This window comes from Chroicocephalus ridibundus, chromosome 3 (genome assembly GCF_963924245.1).
Source record: "Chroicocephalus ridibundus chromosome 3, bChrRid1.1, whole genome shotgun sequence".
NCBI lineage: Eukaryota > Metazoa > Chordata > Aves > Charadriiformes > Laridae > Chroicocephalus > Chroicocephalus ridibundus.
The window spans coordinates 105,083,998-105,111,934 of NC_086286.1; the positions used below are offsets into that span (position 1 = coordinate 105,083,998).

At 35.8% G+C, this 27,937-nt stretch overlaps 1 protein-coding gene across 2 annotated transcripts in view; it reads left to right on the plus strand.

The window, feature by feature from the left end:
• Positions 1–27,937, plus strand: part of CSMD1 (CUB and Sushi multiple domains 1) — a 1,197,532-nt gene that overhangs the window by 921,737 nt on the left and 247,858 nt on the right. For both annotated transcript variants that reach the window (XM_063330346.1, XM_063330347.1), the window contains exons 18-22: positions 483–671; positions 3,197–3,313; positions 4,743–4,958; positions 7,034–7,222; positions 25,762–25,931. In XM_063330346.1, coding sequence (XP_063186416.1) covers positions 483–671; positions 3,197–3,313; positions 4,743–4,958; positions 7,034–7,222; positions 25,762–25,931 — 881 coding nt within the window. The remainder of the gene's footprint in view (positions 1–482; positions 672–3,196; positions 3,314–4,742; positions 4,959–7,033; positions 7,223–25,761; positions 25,932–27,937) is intronic.

Sequence of the window (27,937 nt, forward strand, 5' to 3'; positions counted from 1 at the left end):
TTTTTGACACTGCTTTTTGCTAACTCAAATAACCATTACTCTGACAGAGGAAAGTTGAACTGTCTCGCAGTATCAGAAATTGAATAGATGAAATGCAATAACCAAGTATGATTTATATACTAGCAAGATTTGTATTCGTACTTTGAACCTTAATATCTTCCTATAGTTCCAGATGTTTGGGGCTTTTGTTGGCTTCTGGTTTCATTGTTTGATAAAATATACTTTAAAGCTCCAATCCTTCCCAAGTCATTTGAGCTTCTCTGTTCTATGAGACTGAAAACTGAAAAACTATGCTTTGAGTCAGTGACAACAGCTAGAGAATGTGCTTTGTATCCCACATCGGTTCTCAGACTATGCTAACAAGTATCTTTTGGGGGCTCTTTCTTCCTCCTGTCTTACTCATTTTGTGTTTTCTTTGGGATTTTTTCTGTTTACTATCTGAAAAAAAAGGGAAATAAACAAATTAAATCTGTGTGTTTCAGGTGTTACACTGGAATCAGATTCCTGCCTCGACCCAGGGATTCCGGTGAATGGCCATCGCCATGGTAACAACTTTAATATCCGCTCTACAGTAACTTTTAGCTGTGATCCAGGATATACACTGAGTGATGAAGAACCACTCATATGTGAAAGAAACCATCAGTGGAATCATGCATTACCCAGCTGTGATGGTAAATGTCAAGTTCTTTAGATGGCAGCTTTAAAGTCCAAGAAAGTTAATCTCCTATTTTCGAGAACTAATTAAGCTTATCATTGCTGCTACCTCCCTGCAATTATACCAAGATCCATACTTTTCAAAAATGGTTTTACTGTTAATAAAAGCCATACTTTACATCTCTGTATCAACTTTCAGTCAAGTACTGTAATGTACAGTGAAATCTATACATTCACCAATAGAAAAATCAGAATTCTCAGAGGGTGCCACGGTTCAACTGTGAATGCAAATGGTGCCATACAATTAATATTTTCAAAACAAAGCCAATAAACTTTACTTACATTTTAAACTTAGAATACTGAATACCAAAATGATTGCTCAAAATTTAGAATGCTGTGTACCAAAACAGATCGTGATCAGCTCATATAAGGAATTTTCTTGACATATTTTTGTTTTGAAATTTTGCTTTGTTCATTAATTGTTTGGGGGAATGTGCAACATGTAACTGTATAGAGTGTTTGTGAAATGTTTCTTTAAATGCTGAACTATACAGTATTTCTGTGATCTTTTTTTAACATTGGATTTTTTTCGAAGTTCTTTTTCTATGAACTAGAGAATCAGCTCAGTTTTTTGGTGGAATGCTTGTATAGTTGCTACAAAATCCCTCTGATTGATAGAAACCAGAGTAAATAAGATCCAAATATAGCTAAGTATTTCAATCGGGATAGAACCCAGAACCTCTGAAAATGAGGGTGGTGAAACACTGGCACAGGTTGCCCATAGAGGTGGTAGATGTGCCACCTCTGGAAACATTGAAGGTCAGGTTGGACGGGGCTCTGAGCAACCTGATCTAGTTGAAGATGTCCCTGCTCATTGCAGGGGGGTTGGACTAGATGATCTTTAAAGGTCCTTTCCAACCCAAACCATTCTATGATTCTATGAGCATTTTGCAGTCACCTGCAGACTATTGATGTTCTCCAAATTACAACTTCAGAAATTAAATCAGCAGAATAAATCCCTCAGGGAAAAGCACGTTGCTCTGTTTCATGCCAACAAAGATGAAAAAGAACTGTTTACAGAGTCACAGTTGCTAAAGTTCCCTCTAAGTAATGTGTCATTCTCAAAGTACTATAATCTCAAGGTAGAGCATGAAAATAATTTTCGAAGGAGAGCTAAATAAAAACAGATCTTTTACATATTTTTAATTTTAAACTTATATCTATGTAAATTATTTGTAAATATTTAATATCTGCTTTAAGGAATGTTGCACAGTCAAATATTTTTCTTCCTTCTCTGATGTTTACAGAATAAGGGGGATTTTGAATTAATATATACTACCATTCATTTATGGCGTTATGAACCTGATATTTGTAATTACGTTATTTATTATTAAGTAACATTATCAACCATATATTTACTGTGGTTTTAGCCATGGGTATTCTCATTAATATTTATGTGAAGAAATAAATATATGCAGGCAAAACGAGGCTAGAAACATTTCATTTCCTTCTATTTATTTATAAATATATATAATATATAAATTCAAAAAACATTAAAAACTTTAAAAACACCTTAGTCTTATAAGAAATGAAAAAAAAGAGCTTTAGCTATAATGCCAGAACATTTGTATGTATACATATATACATTTACATACAAGTACTGCAAGTTTATTGAACAATTTGCCATCTAGTTTATGGCAAAGTATATCCTTCTATTTGAGGAAGAAGAATAAAAGCATCTTAATGCTTTGTTGTTTTATTGTTAAATACTTATTTTATTAAAATTTAAAAATAATAATAAAAAAAACATTAAAAGCTGGACAGCAGCAATTGAGTGAAAAGTACAGCCATGCTGTATTTAAAAGATCAGTGAGCAATTCAGCATGCAAATCTTAAACTTTAATTAACTCACCATGCAAATTTGAGTAGCTTAGTTTAGCAAATGCTCGTATGCATAAAATGTATTCTTGAGTAGTTCTTTCTCTTCAAAATACTGAGTTCCAAATAAATTACTTATGATAGGACAATCTTAATCTTTGAAAGACAGGAACATAAACTGCCCCCCCCGCCCCCGAACATTGCAGAAGACATCAGAGACAAACTTTTCTATTATTTAAAAAATATGCATCTTCTTTCTTAAATATTTTTGTTTGATGAAAATTAAATTAAATATATACCTTTCTAAATACGTAGTACAAGAAAAGTAGCTGCAAGATATTTGATTTTTTAATTATTTCACACAAAAAAAATCTTACTTCCTCAATACTGCTACAATAGGAATTAATTCTTGTAATATTCTGGAACAAATAAACTCCCTTTCAAGGATTAATTAAAGAATAACCAAATTGTTGTCAAATGTGAATGTCATGGCTTTGAATTAATTAACTTCTTATTTTAATACCTGACCCTATTTTTAATTTTAAGGGTAGTTCAAAAAGTGAACTAGATATTTATGTATTTATTTTAATAAAACCAGGACTTCTGTATGACTTCTGTTTGGTTTTCTCCCCCCCGCCCCTGCTTTTTTTTTTCTCTTTTTAAGCTTTATGTGGTGGATATATTCATGGGAAGAGTGGAACTGTTCTTTCTCCAGGTTTTCCTGATTTTTATCCAAACTCTTTAAACTGCACTTGGACTATTGAAGTGTCACATGGCAAGGGTAAGGATGTACTATGAATTGCATATGTATATGTAATGTCCATGTTTAAAAAATCAAGACACACAAACACAATAAAATACCTTTTATGAACGGAGTTAGATCAGTGCTTTCTGCCATTCTTTTGAGGAAGAAGTTTAATTTCCCGAAATAAATATCATCAAATGTGGTCTTTCTAGTTTGTGGTTATTTTGCAAAATGAACATTTTTTTAACAGTTAGCAGAGGAAATGTGGTTTAGTCTTTCTTAGAAAAATTGGCAGAAAGTAGAAGAGGTAAAATACATGAAAATAATAGTTACTTGTTAAATAGTACTAAATTTTTCAGTGAAAGCTGTCAGGACCTTGTTGATAGATCTTCTCCATTATTAAGCATGAAGAAGCAGATTTGATCTGTCTATTAGTAACCTTAGATTTCAGACTTAAATCATCAGGGTCAAAAATAAAATATCTATGTTATATATACAGTAGAGTAACAGTTGGATGCACAGTTGAGCTTCACAGGTCATCTGTTAGGGAAATGTGTGAAAGAACTAAGGAAAAAAGCCTAGGAAGTAGTAATGATGTGTTACATACCATTAAATCAAAACATAATAAAAACACTCCTCAATCTCCGTCCTATGACAAGAAAAGTCTGTTATCTGTGGTAATCTGAAAAGTATATTGGAAGTTTCTACTGCGTAGTATCTTTTAATGCACTGTATTTTTGTTTGAAAGTCAAATGGCATTTTAAACGTAAAATACATAAGACTTTCTAAGAATGTTGTTCCCCACAGTAAATAATTGTATTTGAAAACTTAACTGTAGTTCTAAATTTAATTCATTGCTGGACTGGAAGTTGGAACTGAAAGAACCAGTCATGACTTGAGTAAAAGACTGGTCCCAGCAAATATGAATCTGATTATATGGAATACCATCCATAAAACTTGTATCAGCTTTGCCCTTGTATATGGGCACTTCCCTGAAGTTTAGAGTAAAAAACTGAATTGTGTTGGAGGAAATGCAAAAATAAAACATGAATACAAAATTTTAGCCAATTATAAAGTATGTCTCCTAGTTTAATAGTGGGATAATGGTAGAGATTATAAATAAAAAAAAAAGACATACAGGAACTTGAATAAGATCTGTACAATACAAATTTAGATTTCAGAGTTCTGTATACAGATAACACTGAATCTCATCAGTTCTCTTGTGGGAGCTATCGATTTACAGTGAGCTAAACAAACATCCACACTGCACATATTGATTGCTTGAGCCTAAGGGCTTTCTGCAAGTTTTATTTTCCGAATTTCAGGTTTTGATTCCATGTGTGACTTTTTCTAAAAATCTTTCAATATAATGTAAGATTTACTTTCTGTGTCACCTATGTATAAAGGAAGAGAAAAAACTTCCTCTTAAATGCTTTTCTTTCCCTCCTTTTTAATATTTTTAAAGGTGTACAGCTGGTTTTTCATACCTTTCACCTTGAGAGTTCTCATGACTATTTGCTCATCACTGAAGATGGCAGCTTCACAGAACCAGTAGCCAGGTTAACTGGCTCAGTCTTACCCCCTACAATTAAAGCTGGCCTCTTTGGAAATTTTACTGCACAGCTTCGATTTATATCTGATTTTTCAATTTCTTATGAAGGCTTCAACATAACATTTTCAGGTAAGAAAGTCCATTCTGCTAAATATTCGGAAACTGTTTCCAGGTAATATTTTTAGTTGTAGATAGCAGAAACATTATGAAGCACCAGTAGAAAAAGTCAATAGAAATTGTTTAGTCTCTATTGTAGAAAAATAGCTAAAGTTTATAAAGGTGGCTAACAGATTGAGAAAGATGCTGGTGATGTGACTGTTTTAAGGAAAATTTTCCCTGTTCTTAGAGGACCATCAACAGTGTGAAAAAAAAGTCTGGAGGAAAATTAAGGGGAAAAAAAGTACAAAATTAGAAGGTGCTTCTTCAGAAGAAAGAAACTAACTGGTACTGTTTTACTAAAGGAAGTACAGAAACTGTAAAAAAGCAGTACTGTGCTAACTCAGAGTCACAGAGGAGTCTAAATCGGAGACTGATTTTGGAATAGGAAAGGTATATCTAAAACTAACTTCTGGTAACTTGTAGAAAAAATACACAAGATATCATTATGGATGCAAGGGGAAAAATTGTAGAGTGACAAAATATGTGCATCACAGAATTTTTCAAACATAGGCAAAGGTTTATGCCCTATCTACAACTGATATACACATAGATAGCCATCATATTTCATCATTTATATTAAATAAATATTTTGAGAACTATTATCAGGTACACTAATTTTACGACACAAATGGGTGTGTCTGTATTCTTATTTTCACACAATCCGAATGTATTTCTTCATATTAAGTAGTATTTAGTGAGAAGACCTTAAACTGTTTTGAATGTTATCCGAGGCAGAAATTTGTCAGGAAAGTTCCCAGGTGCCAAAAGATCTGCCACAGGGTATCTCCATGTCTACCTCAGCCTTTGTGGTGCTGAGCAGTGATAGTAGTAGATCATATGTTTTCAAAACTTACAGCTCTTGCCAGCAGAAACTAGTGTGGTTTGTAGATTCCTCCTACTATTCGGGACACAAGACAATTACTATAAGGATTTCTTTCTTTATTTTGTTCAGTTAAGTCAGCTGTTTAAACACTTATTCAGAAGCTTTGGGTTAATTTCTTCCCCTGACTAAATGTAGTTTCTTCCTCTAAGTTGATTTGACCCTACCTTCCACCAACCTCTAAAGTAAATGTTTCAGAAAATGTCTTTTCTTATCAGTTATCAGAAGTGTCTCTTCTCTTAAGAGATCTCTTGGGTCTTTGGATCATATTCTGAAGAATATAAAATCAGACTTTTTGATCTAACGTTCATCTTTCTCAACATCTTTTCTTGAGCAGTGGTCAGTAGTGAATATCTAAGGAAGAATAAAAAGCCCACAGAACAGGTCAAACATATAGTGATTCTTTGCCAGCATACTCGGCGAGGATGAGGGAGTGTGTGGGTCAGGTATTTCCTGAGTGCGATGTAGTCCCTCTGTATGTACCAGCCATGATTTTTTCCCATTAATTTGTTCTGAGTCAACCTGAATTATTCCTGATGTATAGTTATAAAAAAGATTAAAAAATCAGGCGCTTGAGACTTCTTTAAAAAGATATGTATATATTCATTTTCAGTTGGATGACACCTATAGGATTTCTAAAAGGCATACAAATAGAGATCGCCTGATTAAGAGTGTAGCTTTACTTAAGAAACTCAAGCCCACGTTTTGAAAATGTGGTCATATTTCTTTTCATTCATGTGACCCTTTGCTTATTTTTTTGTTAGATTATCTTCATTACATAATGATTTTTTTTTTTTTAACTGTAAGTCTCACTTCTAAAGCTGTTTGGGAGTTCAGATTAAATGAACTGAGAATTATATACAAAGGATGTAATTAAACAAAATTACAGTAAACCACTTACATTACAAGCTGATTACAGCCCCCGAAATTAAGAAAATAAATGTAGTGTGGGTGGGACACAATAGATACATAATTACTGTATGTATGGCCATAATAGACATATAGAAACAGCACTAGGTTTTAGTAGAGAACACAACTCTGAAATACGTGTTTTCCAAGTGTTCTGTACTGATACAGTGCAACTAATTTGGTAAGCGTTTTTTTGGTTTTTCCCACGTTGACAGCTTGTCCCATTTATTTATATTTTATGTTTTATTGTCTGCAGAGTATGATCTGGAGCCATGCGATGATCCTGGTGTTCCTGCCTTCAGTAGGCGAATTGGTTTTCATTTTGGTGTTGGAGATTCCTTGATCTTTTCTTGTTTCCCTGGATATCGCCTGGAAGGTGCTAATAAACTTACCTGCCTGGGAGGTGGTCGGCGTGTATGGAGTGCACCTCTGCCAAGGTGTGTGGGTAGGTGGTCACATGCTTTCATTTCATTCATCAAATCGTTAATAGCACATGGCATGTGTCAGAATACTGGGCAGAGAACAAAGTGCTTGGGTTGAAAGGACTGATCCCCAAGCTGTACAAACTTTAAAGTGAGTGCAAGATACAAGTAATGCATGTCTCTCTTACTTAAAGAAAACAAAAATAAGAAAGAGGAATAGTTAGAATTGTGATAGAAAATAAAATCAAAATGTTGTGTGAGATAAAATGTAAATCTAATTATTGAACTGTATGTTTGCCATAATTAAGATATAAATTTCATACTTTGTCTTTCAGGATACAGAAACAATGATTAGAGCTTTTAGGTGAAAATAGCCTTTTTTAGAGTACCGTGCCTGGTTTTAAGGGTCTTTTTTTTCGTATTGTGTTTTAATTCTTATAACTCTAAACTGGTTTTTTTTGTTTGTGTTGTTGGTTTAAGATTATAAACTACAAAGTATTACAGCATCGTATACTGTAATTTTTAAAATTATTGTGCAGTTGTTAAAGTCAGTAACAACAAGCTCAAACTGAGTGAACAGTTCTTTTCTGGGAAAATCTCTGGGACTGGATTTTATAAAATTTGTATAGTTGTTGTATTTGATTTGTGAGATGGTTTTATAACCACCGTGTGAAGTGAATCCGATCAGCTACTATTGACATAATGCTTCTAAAATGTCAAATAGTTCCACACACCTCTAAACAGATTTTCTTAAGAGGGTTCTTGTTTTAAATAAGGTTTTATTTCATTAAGGGAGAAACTCAGCTTCAGCTTTTTTCTTTTGTTTGTTTTAAAGTGACATCTCTATATCTGAAAAAAATCATATCACCTACACTGTGTATACACGTAACATACACATATATAGTTTAAAAACCTGGGCTTATTTAACCCGTGATGAAATAAAGTAACAGATGAGAGAGAAACCAATATCATATGGAGTTTGCCATTTATTTGGAAATTCTAGATTTAAGTCTTAGGCTATTTTCAGCTTGATTCGTTTTAGAAGTATCACTTGCTTCTTTACATTGTGTCTCTGTGAACGTTGGCTAACCAAGTGTGCACCATCCTATATCACAGAATCACAGAATCGTAGAACAGCCCAGGTTGGAGGGTACCTCGAAAGATAAACCAGTCCAATGTTTTGTGGGAAAGGGAGCTAAAATGAGATTATCTAGCACCCTGTCCAATCGCGTCTTGAAAACTACTCTACCACATCCACGGGACTGATTTCACTGTAAAAAATTTCTTTCTTATACTGAGAGCAACTTGTCCCCATTGCTCCTTGTCTTCTCCATGTGGCTCCTTGTGAAGAGAGAACCTCCATCCTCTTTGTAGCCACACTTTCAGTACTGGAATACTATGATGAGATCCCCCTGAGCCTTCCCTTCTCCAGGGAGAAGAGACCTAACTACTTCAGTCAGTATTCATAGAATCATAGAATGGTTCGGGTTAGAAGGGAGCTTAAAGATCATCTCGTTCCAACTCCCCTGCCATGGGCAGGGACACCTCCCACTAGACCAGGCTGCTCAAAGCCCCATCCAGCCTGGCCTTGAACACTTCCAGGGACGAGGCATCCACAACTTCTCCACGCAGCCCATTCCAGTGCCTCACCACCCTCAAAGTAGATAATTTCTTCCTAATATCTAATATAAATCTACCCTCTTTCAGTTTAAAGCCATTAAGACCCCTTGTCCTATCGCTCCACTTGCTGATAAAGACTCCCTCCCCATCTTTCCTGTGGGCCCCCTTTAAGTACTGGAAGGCTGCTATAAGGTCTCCCCAGAGCCTTAACTGGTTGTGAGCAGGGGTTGTCGGTCTGCAAGTGTTTTATAGTGAATGGGATTCAGATTCAGATCCAAACATCTAAATTTGACTGTTTGCAGTGTCGTTGCATACATTTAGGTATCTATTTTACAGTGAGATGAATCAGTGTCCAGGCATCGTTTAGACCCCTAAATAGAGGGGTTACTTCCATTTATTTAGTTAGTTATGCATAATCAGTCATTGACAAATGTGTTGCAGTTGGCCTGCTAGCTCCAGCATCTCTACTGCTCCTTCATCATATACCTTGTTAGCACATGTATGAAGTCTTGTTGCCAAGAGGTCAGTTCCAGAGCTGAAGTACTTTTGTAATCCAACACATACCGCCTTTGGTTATCTGCATTTGTGTTTCCTAGGACCTACTTTTAATTCCCATTGCTGTATACCTGTGTGCTATTAATTCTCTATTTCTGAGCTAATCTAATCTCTTAAAGTGAATTGATGCTGCCTATAGTATACATGGAAAGATGGTATGCTTTAGGAGGGCTTTCCAGACTTTCTAGACAAAGATTCATGGATTAGATGTTTAAGGTATAAAATTTCAATCTTGAAATCAATTGTAGTTTCTCAGAAATGCATTTAGTGAACCCGTTGGACCTTTGAGGTCCTCTCAAGGAGGATCTCTGTACTGAATAAGCAGAACCTGCCTTTGTAGTATTACACCACAGTTTAACCAAAGTGGGGGCAAAATTGCAACCAGTTTTAATTTGATGTTGATGTTCAGGTGAATTCTAGACCTGCCTTCATAACCAAGCCTTGCAAATACCAGAAGAAAGACAAAAAACTTCCCGTGTGATAGGTGGTGTGTAAGAGGGATCTCAGCAGCCCACTTTTATATGAGAGCTAATTGGTTGCTGGAGTAAGAAATGTCTGTTGCTGGTCCTCTAGTTAAATTCTGAAAATGCCAAAGAATCAGTAAATGGCATTAGGAAGGATTACATGTGTATTTAAATGTATTTAGTATATAGCGAGTGAATATGTATGCCATCTGTAGTGACAATACTGGAAAAATAAGAAAATACTCTTTACTGATATCTTTAAATCATGAAGAATTCACTTAAAGTTGACAACATGCACCAAAAATATAATCTGCCCATCTTTATACACATTTTAATAACACAAGAAAACAAACGCTAATATGCGTTCATTTTATGTAAGCTTTCTTTTTTCCCCAATATATTTTTTTACTACCTTTTAAGTATTATTGTCTGGAAAGTTATCTGTGTCTGTTCACAAATACATTAGTTACCATTTTTATATATGAGGTTAGAGATATTTGTTGGAATAAGAGAAAAATTAATTAATCCTGCTCAGTTTATTCTTTGAAAACTGAGTAATTATTATGAAGTTCCATATATACAAAGAATTGTGCTAGAATGATAAGCTATATAGTCGATGATGAAGATTTTATTTAGAATTACCATCTTGTAAACCTTACTTCATAAAATGGAAGGGTTTGTTTTATATTATTCGTTTTCTGGTTTGGAGACATGCTCTATTTTTTGCTCAGTTTTATTCGTGTCATTTGAACATAAATTTTGAACCATTATTGTTTACAGAACATTTATTTTTCGGTTATGTGCAGCCTACATTCATATGAACAAAGATGCTCAATTGCACAAAAGGCTCAAAAAGTTATCATTTTCGGTATATAAATTCAATATGAAATTGTTTGCTTACTTTCATTTCCTGTCATTACTTGTTAACCAGATATTAATTTTCTTAGCAGAGGAATCAAAATGCACGTCTACAATATACTAAGTAGCGAGAAAAACTAATAATAATTATTTTGTCTAAAAATTAATATCTTATTTGAGCTATGGAATCTTCAAGAAGTTTTAGGTCTTGGGAAATTTGGGATATTTGCCGGTTTGGGGTTGTTTGGGGTTTTTTTGGTTTAGTGTCTCTAGTTTAGTTCAGATACCATAAGATTGTATCAGTCTGCAGGAATACTGTTCCCTGTCAGTGAAGAAGAGAGACATTTTATATGGTTGTCATGTATGTTTTGATTTTTTAAATGTTTTTGTCTTTTAGAAAGCCTTTCCTATGTAATGTGCAGTAGTAATATACAGTAATATACAGTAATGCCTGCTATCTTGGAAATGCTCACTCAGTTATCCTCATAATGTGAATAACGTATTGCAAAGTCACAAAGATTACCAAAGTCTCAATAATTAGCTTAATGAAGTATCAGCCATTGAATTAACCATGAATTTATAGGATTAATGGAACCACTTACTGTGCCAGACATAGATATACCTGTATATTCTCCCAGGCATAATTTAGAGATACATATCCAATCATATGTGTACATGATATGTCTATATGTAATTCATATAGAAAGGAAAATTGTTTATTGAGAGCTCAGATTTCCTTTTTGTTCCTATTATTTTCAGTTTTGAATATATTTATAGACTGGTTCTAAGATATCTGTCATTAAATCCATGTAGAAGACCCCACTTCCTAATTGATTAAGAAAGCCTTTTAGAAATTATGCACAGGCAACTGGCACTTACCTAAAACAATATGTCTAAATAACCCTTTTAACTCAGTCTATGAAGAAAATTCGGTCTCTAAGAATGTTGTAGACTAAACATATCTGTAATGCAACTATGGCAAATATAAGGAAAGAAACTCTGCTAAGCAGAGAGAACCTGAGGGGGAAAGACACTCAGTGCCCTTCAGCTGAAGCTGCTTTCGTATGATTTTTTCTTAGTACAAAGAATGTTTATAGAGGTTCCACTTCTTCTTACCATGGCACCTAAGATATTAGGGGTTAAGATACCCTCTTACCTTGAAGAGGAGTTCACACAAAAAGACCACTTTTTTCTCAAAAATGTCAAAAGAAACTACTTGTCCTGAAATCTGTGGGCTTTAGAGTGCACAATCAGAAGTTAAATGTAATCTCAGTTCAGTGGCACAAATTCATAAATATATTAGTGGATTGAATAGCTTCTTGATTATTTCTTCCTCATTATCATTTCTATACTGACCAAATTCATCTACATGATATATAGACACACCAACCTTTATATATCAATAAGGGTTTTTTAGACCTTCTAGGACACATGGCAATATATACTTTATGATTCTTTTAATCAGATTCAGGATGAAAGCCTTTCAAATTTAATTGAATTTAATTTATAAACTAAACATTCACACAAGCACATACTGTTTTGTGTCACAGAAATAGTACTCAGTTTCATCTGCTGATGAAAAAAAACAAGGAACCAACAGAGTTTCCAAAGGTATTGCCTTTCACCCCACTCCATCAAAGTAAATAATTTCAAGTCCTTCCTCCAGGGTTCATCTCCACCATGTTCTAAAGTGTTCCTGGTTGGGTAACGAATTGTGCTTTTACACTATTTCTTCTTCTTTGAAGAGTTACTTTCCAGGTAAGGCAAATGCAGAGCTTTGGAGATCTTGTTAGCATAACGTTATCACCCTGGCAGTTTTAGTCCAAGTCCCATAGGGACTGCACTATCATAATTTTCACCATCCTCTTCTCCATGCTGCGCAGATAGATGGTCTTCCTCTGAACATCAGAGGTCTTTATCTGAGTTCCTGGATGTTGATTGGCTCTCAGAATAAGGCAGCAATCCCTTCTTCCTTCAGCAAGGACCCTCCTTTTCACAGCAAAAAGACACCGCCAGATCTATCTGCAAAATGAGATAAATGTTCCTAAACAGATGTCCTTGTAAATCTTCTTTCCCAGTGTCAACCCTTTGCTTTCTTCATTTTCAGTTAGAATTATTTTAATGTTTATCTCAGCCACGCACCTCAAGCAGTTACTCAGTATTATTCCAGCTCATCACAAAGTTTTGAAGATGTTGCCTAGAGTTTCCCTTTGGGTTATCATTCCATTTCTATATTTGTCCTCCAGTTGGATCTCTCCCTCCTGACTAGAAAGCTTACAGCCAACTACTTGCTCTATTTGCTATTATTTAATGAGAAGAGCTGTACTGTTAAAAATTAACAAGTGCGGAGAAGATTCAGGCCCTTACAGCTAACTGCCTTTGCACTGTTTAAACACCAGGTGCAATCATTACCCAAGGTGGCATCAAATTTACCCCATCTCTGAAGACTAAACATTTCCCTTTCCCTTTCCCCACGCCCCCCTTAAAGCTTTGCTTCACCTGTGGAAGCAACCCCCCTTCCCTCAGCTGTCTGGTGAATTCTTTGTTTGCATTGTCATGATGTGGCTTTTCAGGAAGACCCTCCACCTCTTTATACCAACTGTAGAAACACTGGGACTGCCTGTCTCCTCACAGAGAATTTCACATTCTACATCAAATTGTTTAAAAGAAAGGTGGCGGGGTCATCCATAAAGAAATCTCATTTCCTGTAAGAGCTTCCTCAAGAGCACTCAGATAACAATGATGGCTTCCCTGTCAAATGTGCTAGTAGTTGCTGTCTGCAGATGGGACACTTCAGTCTCTTTTCACACAAGAACGATGACTGTTTCCCATCTTTCTAGACACAGTGATTGCTTTTGGAAGAGCCATCCTGCGGTCTTCACTTAACTAGTGACTCACTCCAGCAAGTATCTTATAGTAAAGCTTTTCTGCAGTTACCCACAGTATAAAGGACACAGTCTTCTGAAGGGGAAAAAAAACCAAACTGGCTGGCTATATTTATATAACTCTTCTTTGAGATACATTTTCTGAATGTATATTCACAGTGTCCTCTTTTACTCCTCAAAATTTACTGTAACTGAGAGGAATGTGAGATTGAGGGCAACAGAGAGAGAGAGAGAAGCACACTGCTACTTTTCAGTTTTGTGTGATGCGCAGAATTAATGGAATTAGGAGCTCATTCTTATAGATAATGTCAAGGTAAAAATGCCTTGCTAATACCTAGCAATCCTGGCACAGTGCTACCTGGAAAATAAACATGTGCAGTGTCTTGAAAAAGAAATGTCACTAAAGTAACCCTTACCTTTAGGTTTGAGAGTAGCAATATGGGCATCTGGTTATTTTACTATTCTGAAACAGCTTGTCACCTGTAAGACTGTTAACGTTATCATCTGGCACATTACTGTAGTTGGCAAGTTTCTCTATGTGTTGTAGGTTTAATTTCTCAAATTTACTTCAGAATAATATAATTATAATTTAAAATTACTGGTTTTGTGTTGGTATGTTTGTATATAGGTAAAAACCAAGCTATTGGAGTACAGACATGCTTCCCCTGATTATCTTTTGTCTAGTCGAGATTTGAAAACAGAAAACGATTTCTTTCCCCTTCCTTCATTGACATCCCATCCTGTATTATTATTAATCATTGCTTTGTTATTATTGCTTCAATTATTATTCCAGTGTTTTCCAGGAAAAAAAAAATTGCTAAAAGACACATTTGATTACTAATTGTGGTTATGATGGGTTATTGACACTACTTCCATATATGTAATTTATTCCCATTATGTCTCTTGCTTTAAAAGACTTGCAAATGCATCTATACGTTTATATTTATTTATGGCTGTGTGAACAAAATTGCCCAAGAGTGTGGATAGCTATTCTTCTCACTTTTTCCTTCCAGCATTTTTCTCTACCTATAACTACACAGTTTCATTTGCATTTCATAGTTGACTACCTTTTCCTGAGGACAAAGCCCAACTTTTAGAGAGTTGGTCCCCCTACAGTTCAGATCTGAGAGTAAAGCTCTTAGGCAGTCGTGCAGTTCTGCATATCCCCAAAACTCTGCCCATCTCAGAAGCTTGGTGAGTACTCGGGTCCAGGAATGAGGTGGAACAGTTCCTTAGTCTGTTCAAGTCCCTGATTCTGAGGCTAATGTCCACCTGAAGGAGACCATCACAGTCAGGTTTTGGCTGCTATCACATGGTCTTCATTTGCCTTTTAAACAGAAACCACACAATTTTGTCTGTTACTAAGGCAGATTTCCTAGATCTTATCTAGCAAACCTGTGCTATTCTTTTAATCATACTTTTCGTACTTTCCAGTTTGCTTTATGTCAAACTAGTCAGGAGCTTTCGACCGCTCTGTATGCGGGTTGTGCTACTGTTCAAAAAGGAATTGGAAGACTCATAGGTTAAGAGAAGAAGCATTCCTAAAAAGTATTTTTTTAAGACTGAATGTAACAATTCAATGAACCAACACAATGAATATTAGAAATAGATCTTGAATCCAGAAAATACTTCCCTTCCCCACAATGTACGCATTCTTCCAACTCAGTGCCGTAGTCCAGAGGTTTCACTGTCATGCTGCAGTGCAGACTGCTGTCCCTGAACCCATGGATTTCCTGTTCCCTTCTGCAGTCTGGCATGGCTTTGGCAGTACTGAGGGAGTTAGATGCTGCTCTGCTTCCTTTTGTTGGATACCAGTGGCAACTACCTTCTCAGGCTTGGGGGGAGCAGGGTCTCTGCAAATGTGGAAATATGACACGAAGCATTTCCAGAGATACGTAACTGATGAGGGGGTGAGGAAGAGGAGGGAGTTTAGATTGCAGCTTCAAATGCATGCATCTGGTGTACACCTAACTCATCTCCTAAGTACTTCTTGAAACGTGACTTTATCATTTGCAGGGATCCTCTAACAGATGAGGAATGGGCCTTCTAGTTTTGGTATTCTTTGTGGTGCACTCTGATAGGCTGATGAAATTCTGAAAGAGGGGAGACCTTTCTTTCCCTCCTAACTTGTGAAAGGTGTGCTGTTCACTGGTTATCAAAGGCAATGGGTAAAAACCTGAGTGGAGAGACATTTACAGTGCACTGCAAGGTACAGTGCCCAAGTGTAGGTACCTCCTCTTTTCAAAAGATATTTCAGAAATTGCTAGTTCAACCTGCTGGATTTGTTGATCTCTAAGGGGTACTATACAATAAATGTATGTTTATTAGATCACAGAAGACACGTCTTTGCTCTAAGACAGTTTTAGGTACAAAATAATAAATTTAGCTTATTCCGTCCAATTCTGTCTGTTATTAATTGCAAAACTGAGGCAGTAGTAAGATTACAAGACCAAAAAAAGTGAATATTGTTCTATTTGTTAATAATGTTCTTTTAACTCCTTAATGTCTTCGCTAATGTGAATGGCCTTTACCTAGCCTCCCTACTCAGCTGAAGACCTACCCTTGTTATTAGAGATGGTTATTTTAGACCATTAGAGATGGTTATTTATTATTAGAGATGGTTCACAAGGACATGTAACTAAATGCTTTGATCACCTCGTCCAGGATTTAGGCATTTGGACATCACATAATAATGAGAAGGAAAGTTTGAATTAGTTCTTCAACTCTCCTTTCAGAGACTGTCTTAACTTAATTTCTATTCTTTTACCTGATTTGCATGCTTTGCATGCTGCTTCTGTCTACTTGTCTGGGTTTTCCTGGCTCACCGTCTTCTTAAGAAGCTGTGATAAATTTTACCTAGGATGTATCATGAAAATATTATTTGTACACTATATTCAGTTCAAACTAGCCTTTCATGGTAATTATTGCATACAGTTCAAGCATAACGCATTAATACAATAAACTTGGTTTCAGTTCTTTTTGTGTCTTTGTTTTGGGTTGGGTTTTAACTTTCATTACTTCCCTGTCTCCCATTAGTCATTTCAACTGTATGGAGTGTTCCTAAAGCAAGCTGTGAAAAACTTAAAGGATAAAGCTGAAAAGAAACAACGACTTAATGTTTTTATTTCATGTTTAAGCGGTGTTTTTCCTTTATTAAATTTTACATGGCACTTGTTTTTTAATGGTGCATTAATACAGTATTTGAGTAAAATCTTCATCGTGGTATTGTTCACTGGTATTCACATTAATATCACATTAATTTATCATGTTCAGTTGTTACAATAAATACTACATGAATAATTAATGACAGGGTGCTACAATAAATTGCTGACACTCTTTAATAAGTTGTTTCTTTTTAATAGTTTAGTTAGTATTCATTGCAAAATCATCAATTATAATTAATATACTTTGTCATGTTGTAGCATTGAGTTAATTTCCATTGAGATTGAAACATAAGTGGGAACCTTGTTAGCGTGAATAGCACTGTAGATTTCTGTGAGACCCTTGAGATCTGGCATTCATTGTTTTCTTTAAATTCTCTGTAGCATAAAATTTGAATTTCAGTTCACCTCTGAGAAGTCAAACTAAGTCTGAAAATTGCTATTCATTTTTAGCTACTGTTTAGGCAGAGAGAGCTCTCATTTAAGAGCTTCTCACGAGCAAGAAATTTTATATAACATCAGTAGCTGAATCTCTGAATCTTCACACAGTAATAAGGATGTGCATGTATCCAGGATACGCTGTATTTGGGAAAAATCTTTAGGTTGTTTTCTGTTCCATACAACATATTTAATGAAGTTATTTAATAGATTTTTTTACAATTTCTATTTCTTTGTCTTATAACATGGAATTTTTGTAAACACAGTTGAAAGGGTTTTTTTAATCTGTCATTTTTCTGTCAGTGTTTGACAGAAATTTGAAGATTAGTTTGAGTTAGTGTTTTAGTCTTACTGTATACGAATCTTAAAAATACGATGCAATATAGTAATTACAGGTTTTTCTTGTCTCTATTTCAAAACTGAAACTTTAATATTCAGGAAACACTAACAGATTTCAGCTGTTGCATAGTGAGCACCCTGACTATTTTCAGAGTGAAAAGAAGGAGTGATTTGTATGAGACCTTAATCACCTTAATGTGAGACCTGGTATGAAATTTTAATCACCTGTAGTCAGAATGAATAATGATTGTCTCAGGTCACCCTTTTGCCTTCTTTCTACATTTTAAGGTTGCGTATGCTAAATATTTTTTTTCTTGATAAGACAAATAATGTAGGGTTGTTATCTTCATAGCTCATTATCAGATACTAGAGACAGTAGACAAAAATCTCCAAAAACACCTCAACAAAAAATATACTAAATCCAAAAACTGCCCTCACCTTGGATCCTGCCAATAATCCCCTGAGGCCAATTAACATAATAGGATTTGTTTTGAGAACCTGAGCGGTATTTTATGTCAGTAGCATATGGATTCAAAACTAATTAAGCAAACCTCAGAAAAGGCTTTACCTGCTGTTCAGTCCTTCCTTTCCTGCTCCATTATTTGTTGCAATGGAATGGGACCAAAAATATGGAATAAGAGGTTTATTTTCAGCAAGGTATTTCAGTAAGGTTTTCAGTGAGATATTCTAACCTTGCCGTCATCGTAGAGGTGTTGCTTAAAGAATGTTGAGAGAAGCTTGCATGCACATGCTTGATTAGTGCAGTCCATAGCTGGTGACCTACTTTGACTTGAAATCTATCTTAGAGAAGCAGACAAGGAGGGGGAAAAGGGAAGGAGAGAGAGAAAAAAGGGAAAGGCACTCCTCAGGCACCAGCTGGGAAGAGGAAGGAGAGAGTCCCCAGACAAGTATCTTTCTAGTAAAGGTGGTGGTGACAATTATGATGATAGTAATGACAGAAAACCTAACATCTTCCTGCTTTCTCTTTAGTGCAGTTATATTTTTCATGCAGACTTTCTGAAGCTCCTCATTGGTAGCTTATGATCCTGTTAGCACTGAATGGAGCATGTGTGGGTGCTGCAGACTAAATAGTAATTAAGCTTTGTGCATGTACATTATTGTGTAATGTTTATTGTGAATTAAAATAACTGTTATCTGCTCATTATCTGCTGTAATCCAATATGAAGCTACAGGCTAAAAGCCACCGGGTTTGGAGTGGTGCAATCTTAGCGTAGAGCTACAGGCTAAAAGCTACAAGGCAAAAGAGTGAGAAGTGGGGTGAGAACAGTATGATTTAAGAATCAACGGCAGTGACTTCTTAGGAGAAAACCAGCATAATAGCAGTTCTGAATTCAGCAGTGCCAGCTGAGGACAAGAGCACTTGTGGTACCAGAGTGAAGGCACTGCCACAGCAGCCTGGCAGTGTGTAGGTGAAAAGTTACAGGCTCTCAAGTGAAGGGCTGGCTGCAGAATTGGAGATGAAGGACCATTAACACTACCAAGATCAAGGCACTGTGCAGCAGAGGTTCTGTGGAAACTCCATGTGCACCTTGGCTTGATGCAGCATCCCAGTTAGCAGGAAGCTTCATCTCCTTGCACTGCATTCAAGTTTGTACAAGAAGCTGTGCTTGAGTCCAGTCGTGTATTGTGTCTGCTCTGCAGAAGTCTCATGCTCAGCTTTAGAGAGCCCTCAGTCAATGACTGTGGAGAAACCCTAAGTTTTTGCTATTGCGTGAGGGCAAAGCAAACGATGCCTGGTTCAGCTTTATCCATGACCCCTTTGCTCTTGTTTTAATGTTTCGTGACCATCCTACTGGCTAACAATATTGGCCCACTGAAACATAAAGAATTATCAACTGTTTGAGCTCAGCAGCTTCTCGTATTTCATGAACTCCTGCACAATTTTGTAAATACAAAAAATATATTCTGCGCTCAGTAGAGTGCTTTGTGGCAGAGAAACCTCTAGACGGACGACGTACTACTTTTATTTGATCTCTCCTTTGGAGATCTGCTCAAAACCCTGTCAAACCTTTTAGCAAGTTGTATGGGAAAAAATAATAAAGCAAACTTTTCCATTAAACAAAGTTATCGCTACATTTTACATGAACTATATTTCAAAGCATTTCAAGAATCCATGAATTTGCTTTGTTTTGTAGAGTTTGTGTTCATACTCGGGAAGTGTTTGATGATCTTCAAAAGATTTACCCTCTGCAGTTTCCTTTTATCCAATTTCAAGTGAGACAATGAAAGAAGAAGAAAAAAGGTTACTTATGTAAATAGAATTTAAGTGACTTTATTAAGCAAAAGAACAAAGAATGGGGTCAAGGATCTGTTCCAGACAGATTGCTCTCACTGCAAGGGAATAAAAGAACAATTTGATAAGGTAGCATTTTACAGTCTGCTGCAGTCCTCAGCAAGGTTATAACAGACGTCTCAAACTGTAGTGAAACGAAAGCATACAGTTCCTGCTCTAAAACCTTTTACATGTGGACATAGGTGGAGTACACTCAATAAGAGTATGCTTTTTGAATTCTAAGGTGGATACATTCGATTTTATAATAAATAAATAAAAATAACTTTAAAAAGCATACTAGATTCAAAAGTTATAATAGCAAATTAGATTAATCTGCTTTTATCCGCTTTCCACCTTTTTGAAACATAAAGCCAGTACCATATAGATTTTTTTTTTTTTTTATTTTAAAAGAAGATGAGTTCAAGGGACCTTGTCTTTTGGATGCTGTGGTTTGGCAGACTTCCATAGTTTGGCACGTTTGAGAAGGAAAGAATCTGAATTGGAACCACATAGGTAGCAGACATTTACAGAACAAATTTTGTTTAGTACATGCTAGTTTAAGCTATGTAACAAGCCATTTAGATTTGATGATAGTAAATTTTTTAAGCGCTAACAGCCAAACTATGTAGAAAGAGTTTTGGGCTGAGATTTAGAGAATTTATTCTTCATTTAGAAACAAAAGCACAAACTCCTGTAGCACTATGAGCACATTTTTATTTAAATTAGCTACATTAAACTAGTTTGCATTACAACTCAGTTACAACACAATTTTCCTGCATACATAAGGGTGTGTTCTTAAAGAAGGTCACTATCCCTTGCTCCTCATCCTCAGTTAAGGTTGCACAGCTATTCACTGAGGACATCAGAAGGGTATCCCTTGTTCTTAAGTTGCAGATGCTTAAAATCTAATGTTTTACAATGAAAATAAAAACATATATTTGGGGGTTTTTTTTCATGTCTGATTGGTTCTTTTGTAGTTCTTCAAATTAGGGAGATAGATTAACTAGGATGTTTTAACATGTGAGTGTTTAGTGCTATTGCAGTGTTTAGAATCAAATTATTTTACAGTCTCAATAAAGTTTCATATTTAAATTATCCCCACTTCTTATTTATAGTCCAATTGCAATTAATCATACCCTTTTAATATGAAAACATCTTAATTACTTTAAGATCAGTAAAGATTATTTCTCATGGCAAATTCCGTGCCTGTCAGTGTTTGCATAATTTGAAGACTTGTAGGGACTAATACTGATATAGATGATTTTTATCAGAGGAAGGTTGCATATGGTTAATATTCAGTGAATTATATTTAATAAATGAAAATACAAGCAGGTACAAGATTTTTTCTATTGTAGGGGGCATGAGAAATCTTTTCTCTTTCATCTCTCTGGGCTGGGGAGACAGATCATTCTCCCAAGATGAGCGCAGGTCTCTGGAACTTGGAAGAAATCGGGAAGGCATCGAAGTAAAGTAGTGGCGTCAAAGAGCAAAAGAAAGCCCTTTGTAGCCAAGAACTAAAGAGCTCTTTCAGGATCGTATGATAAGATTTGTCTGCTTAACTTAAGGTACTGAAAGCCGTAGATACTTGAAGAGCACATGTGCTAGGTAAGGAATATTGAATGACATCTTTCAAGGGTTGTTGCTAGTTTTTTTATTTTTCAGTTACCATAGGCGGATGACCCATATCGCTTCCTTATGCAAAATTTCATCGCTTGATCTTTTATCAGGAATGTAAGAGATGTGGCTTCATTTCCTTTGTTTCTGTAAAAGAATTTTAAATTACATCTGATGCCTCCTAGCAGAATGATCTTGCCAATGTGGCTAAAGGCTGTTGTTTCATTTTGCGTAAAGAATTAGAGATTAATTGGAGGCGATGAAAATGGAAGTGAACATGAATATATTTTCCCAGTCTAGTAGTTTGGTACTTATGTGGTAACAGTGAATGCTGATTCATGGGTTATTTCAGAATTTTATTTCCCAACTGTTTAGTGTATGAATTTCCTTGAAGAAGTGTCCTCCTCCCCTGTTTAATGCCCTACCTGTTATGCTAAAGAGGTTAGCCAACATTTGCTCACTTTGTGACTAACTGATTTTCTAATCCCTTTATGTGAAGCAGAAGTCACAGGAGGTGCATGTTTAAATTCTCAGAGGCAAAGTGAATTGAATTTAGGTGTCACGCATTCTGGCTGCATGTGTTAATTACTGTATAAAAAAAGCAGCAGCAGTATCAGCTATTGCAGATATTTTTAAAGAAAAAAATCCATGACATTTCCTATACTGCTGAGTAAAATCTTAGGGCCTTGAAGGGGAGAGATGCCTTTGGCTGCATAAGCTCTTCCTGCTGACAAGGCCAGACTCAGTATTGCTGTTCATGGCTGCTCTTTTGAGTTTCTAGATTCTCATTATGTGTAGGAAGCTTATGCAGTTCTGGATTGCAGTGTGCATAAACTATTAGGAAAATACTCAACTGAAGTCCTTAGGGCATAAGGTCCTTTGTATATCTGGGCATTGATCACAAATGAGGCGTTAGGACACCAGATCTCCAAAAGCTCCAATGGTCTGGAGAGAAAGGAATCTTTCCATGGACGGGGCCAACACTTCTCTGATAAAAAGTGACCTAAGTCTCCAGGCCAAGAAATTGGGGGAGCTAATTAAACACGGCCTTAACTTGATACCCTAACATTAGCAAAAAGCAGCAAGAAAACCTTAACCTCAACTGTCACATGTTTTGTGTAATTTTCCTACTGAGGGAGGGAAGTTGACAAAGAAGGGCTTGCTTTCCTTTAGGAACCTCTTTCTTGGGGCTGTGTCAGTGATTTACTGACTGACAAGAGATGAGCTAGGAAACTTGACTGGTGAGAGGACATGAGCAACCCTTTGTCACGATAATGAAGGGAATGATAGGGCCTGATGAAACTGCATAGCTGTCAAATATTTGCAAGGTATTTGAGAAGTGGTAGTATGCATTGAAAACGGAATATAGTTGTACGGGATGGGTTGGAGGTGTGTGCGTGCCAACTTGTGTTTGAAGAATTTTGCTATGTAATTGAATTTTAGTAAATAACTAATTGTTCATAACAGAAAGCGTGTCTGCTTCTTGCAAGATGTAGTATACTTTAGAATGGTAGCAATATATTAACTTTCGTTTGTAACCCTCATTATCCCTGATCTTATCCATCAGTACTTTTATTTGCAGATTTAGGTTGCCATGGTTTTGAACTTTGGAACATAGGCTTCTTGGAATAGGACATTTGACCAGTTCTAGATTATGGAAAGCTCATCGTACGCTTTTTCTACTACTGCATCTGTCTTAGTGGTTTACATTCAATAACTGAAATAAAATGTAGAATATTGTATGAACATTATGTAAGAAAAAAACCTTCGCTTCCATAACATTTTCTTACTTTCTTCTCTTCAGCATTTTAATTCTATATTTTCCAGTTCTTTAAAGGAGGTAGATAACAAGATACCACTGCAGCCAAAGGGAACATAGATATTTTTGCGTGGATCTTTACTTGGGCAAACATTTGTTTGCAGAAGGCTTGTGTAGAGTACTGGTGTAAACACAAGAAGCCATTGAGTAGTATGGGTCTAAACGCGTCTGCCATTAATGTTGGCATTGCTTTGAATTACATTTTATAAACTCAGTTTGTTCCACTTTCTTCCTATCAAAGACAAAAATAGCTACATATGAACATGAACACACAAATATGTATATATGTATGTATATGTAACCATCTGTAACAATTATCACATATTTGATGGATCCTTTACCAAAGAGGTATCAGAATAAAAATCTAATTCACTTGACAGTCTGCTACGGTTCTTAGAAACATTTAGACAAAGTAAAGTGACTTCAAACATGTTAGAAATACCTGGTGCATCCCACACTCCCCAACAAGGGAAGAGTTTGGCTGTCTGAAGTTTGGTGGCAGGGGTTCTTATTCCCCAACACTGTTCTGCCTATTAAATATAATGCATCTCAGGGCCTAAGTAGGCAAAGGAAAGGGAGAACATAAAGCTCTACTTTCAAATAGCAAATGAACTCTATCTAACTTATGTGCCCAATCAAAGATCCTGATCCAGCTTACTGGTGATTTCCATCTTCATTTTGCCTAAGGAGAGCCCAAATGTAGAGTAGAAATAAGGCTCTGAATAAGACTATGATTGTCCCGTTCCTCCCTTCCTTTCTTCCCCTCTTTCATCTTTCTCCCCTCCGTCCCATCTTCCCTTCCCTGCCTTCCGCTCCTTCTCCTTCCCCCTCCTTTTTTTTCTTCAGTTTTGCTGAAGGGAGGAGGTCTAAAACAGAAAATGTCACTGTTTTTAGGCTTTTCAAAAGCAAGGAGCACATAAATTTGATGATGTCTGTCAAGGCCTTGAAAATGTAAATAAAAATTTTTAGATTTTTTTTTCGTAAATATCAACCATACATTTCTCCCTAAATATGTTTAAATTAACTATTTTCTTATATATCTTTCTGGTTTATTTTTACACTATGTTTTCAAAATGATTCTTTACATATATACTTGTTAAACTCTACTCAGTTTTACCTGAAATTGCAAACCCCCCAGACTTCCAAAAATTAATATCTTAATATCCTATGAACCCTAGAAGTCTATTTAACACTTATAGGAAAAAAACCATGTATTTTTAAAAACCTATCACATCTTCCATAAAAAAATCTGTTGATTTACAATCGTACATTAATTTATTATATACGTATATGTATATATGAATTGTCATAACAGGTTTTCTTTGGGCTTTTTTGTTTTGTTTTTTTTTTTTTTTTAATATAGAATGTGTTGGGTTGGAAGGGACCTTTAAAGGTCATCTAGTCCAACCCCCCTGCAGTAAGCAGGGACATCGTCAACTAGATCAGGTTGCTCAGAGCCTCATCAAGCCTGGCCTTGGATGTCCCCAGGAATGGGGCCTGCACTCCTCTCTGGGCAACCTGTTCCAGTGTCTGATCACCCTCATTGTAAAGAACTTCTCCCTAATGTCTAATCTAAACCTGCCCTGCTCTAGTTTAAAACCATTGCCCCTCGTCCTATCATATACAGAATTTTACCAAATACTGAATGAGATCTGAATGATGTTTAGGTCAAAATCTATATTTAACACCGTATATTTTATCTTTAGACAGAACAATGACATATAAATATCAGTCTCATCCATAATATTAAATATTTGTTTGAATAGTACACCAATATTATTTTCTATGTGCTGAAATTTATATTGAACATTTGGAATAATCTTATTAGTCTGTATTCAGAACTGAAACTGAGCCCATGGGCCAGAACAGACCACTATTCCTACGCTTTATTGTTTCCTTTACTGGGGAGCAATGACAAAAATATCTACTCCTGTCCGTAAGAAAAGAAGGGAGCTGTCTGCTTGGCCCTGACTGATGTCCGCAAAGTTTGTTTGGTTTTTAGTTTTTATTCCTGGTGTAGAAAAAAAATATTCAAATGCTCTTGATTTATTGCCAGATTCTTTTATGTCAGCAGCTCATTGTCTGCTTTTTCTAATACTTATTTGGAAAGCTGAACAGGGGAGTAAGTGAAATCAATGTTATATTTATTTGAAATGTTACCACAATAACTATATTTCAAGAAAATATCCAATTTCTATGAAAACCAGCTGACCTGAATTATCAATTAGTCTGATGGGAAGACCAAGGGATGAATTGAAGGTAAAGGGAATTACATAAAAGCACTAAGTGCGCTTAATGAATGTACGCAGGGAAATGCAGGAGATAGCAATTTTGGTAGGGTTTCTAGGAGTTTGTTCTACAGATCGAATCTTCTACAGATCGAAACATACTTTTCCTAGGTTGCCCGTTAGAGTTTTCATAGAGTCTAAATATTACTGTAAATAACCCATGTTTTCTTGAAATGGATAATTCACTACTATTTTTTTTTTTTTTTTCAATGTGTCTGTTTTCTTTAGCTGAATGTGGAGCAACTGTCTCTGGAAATGAAGGAACATTGCTGTCTCCAAATTTTCCTTCTAATTATGACAACAACCATGAATGTATCTATAAAATTGAAACAGAGGCTGGAAAAGGGATTCATCTTAGAGCCAGGAGCTTTCAGCTGCGTGAGGGAGATATTGTTAAGGTAAAAAGAAGACAATCTCACTTTCTGCCATGCTCAACATTCACATTGTATGAACAGCTCCATTTTTAATACCAATTATTTTTATTTTTGTTTCACTTTCTCATACAAAATGAATGAATCCAATGTGGATAGCATTACTTTCTTTATACTAGATTCAAAGAAACTACAGGTGACGTTATGTGTTTAATTACGTTTGAAGTGGGTTAAAATCTGAAAAGAAAACCTTAAATGTTAACTTGGATTTTGAATACAAATTGCCTATATTCTTTTCTGTTTGCAGTAATCTTTGTAGGTGTAGCATGGCAATTGCTTAAAAAAGTTTTTAAAGGTTTTAATTTTGGTACATTTGTGGTACATTTTTATTTTCTTATTTTATTTGTCTTGCACAGAACTGTTTTTTTTTTTAAATTAATTACTTTGCTCATTTGAACAGAAAGAAGCTAGCTAACATATAGTGTTGTAATATTGACTAAAACTAATTACAGAAGGTGGTTTTCATTCCTTGTGTTGTAGGTAGCCTTTGAAACTTGGCCTAAATATGTACAGATTTTGAACATGTAATGTACTTTTACACAGCATGGCCATAATCTGTCTTTTCTTAATAATTGCTGCTGCATTCTTGTATGTACTGAAAATCATCTGACGTTCATCTGAAGTGTTGAGCATACATTAAATTACTCTTTCAAATGTATGTCTCTAAATTTTACAGAGTTAATTGATACTTCAAATCACCAAGTATTGAAGATTCAATTAGCAACTTGCTGTCTGGGGATCCCACAGCAACGCGTTTAACATGTTAGAAATTGCTGTCTACATTTCCAACTTGATTTTACTATTTTTATTTGCATTGAATGCTTCCCACAAGGAGTTTAAGACATCATTGTTATGGATCAAATTTTGATGGCCATACCTTTATCCATTTTGCCATCTTAAGAGACTCCTTATGTAAATAAGCAGGACAATTCAATTTGAAGTTATAAATTTCCTGCAAAGTACAAGGCATTCAGAGACAAGATGAAGGTGGGGAGAGAAAAAAAAAAAAAAAAAGACTTCTCTTTAAGTATTGTCTTTATTAATCTAGACATTCACCTATTTTTTGTTTTTCCTGTTCTTTTAGCAAGTACAGACTGGATTAGACAATGAAATAAGCAAAACTTTAAGAATCCCCAAAACTATTAGAAAGTTACAATCAAAAGAACAGCATTTTCTGTTTTCATCTTTACCCGTAAAATCAATAATAATTGCCTCCGTGCTTGTGTGTCCACCATGTTTGAAACACTGCAAGACCTTGGCCTATGGTTTCCTGTTTAGATCAAAGAGAATTGAGTAGGTGGGCAAAATATGTGGTCTATATTGTCCTTTGCTCCCATCTTCCGTGGTCTGACAGTGCAGATTCCCCAAAGTATTTTTGCACTGAACAGATGCAGCAGACAGGGAGGAACTTAATTGCCCACTGAGCTGCTTGGATACGGTACATAAGCCTCCCAAAAGCTTTGCACATATCAAGTTTATAAATAATTTAATAAACTACCTGAACAAAAGAAAATCTTAGGAAGCCCTAAACAAACATTCAAGAAACTCAATTATGCTTCAGAACATGTCATGAATAATGTCAAGCATACTTAGAGATATTCCCTGGAGATATAAGAAGGATTTGCCTGAGAGAAAGCTGTTCTGAGCAATGTTAGATACTTTCTTCTTTCATAGATCTGTTAGCACAATACTCCTGAGGATCCATGGGAAGCAAAGGCAAAATTGTGGTGATGTCTGTACTGCGAGGCTTGTTCTCTGGTTCTGGGGCAACTGGCACGGCACAACTTCCAGTTATATAATTAAATTCTCTTCCCCATAGCCTCCCCATAACATGTATTTATAAAAAATAAAGTCTACTTCCTCTCTGCTCCCATGCCAGGATGTCCTTATAGATATATCCATTGGAATCAGCCCTTGTTCTATCCCCAACACTTTACCCAAGCATCCTCTGGAAGACTGCCAAAAGGAGCAGG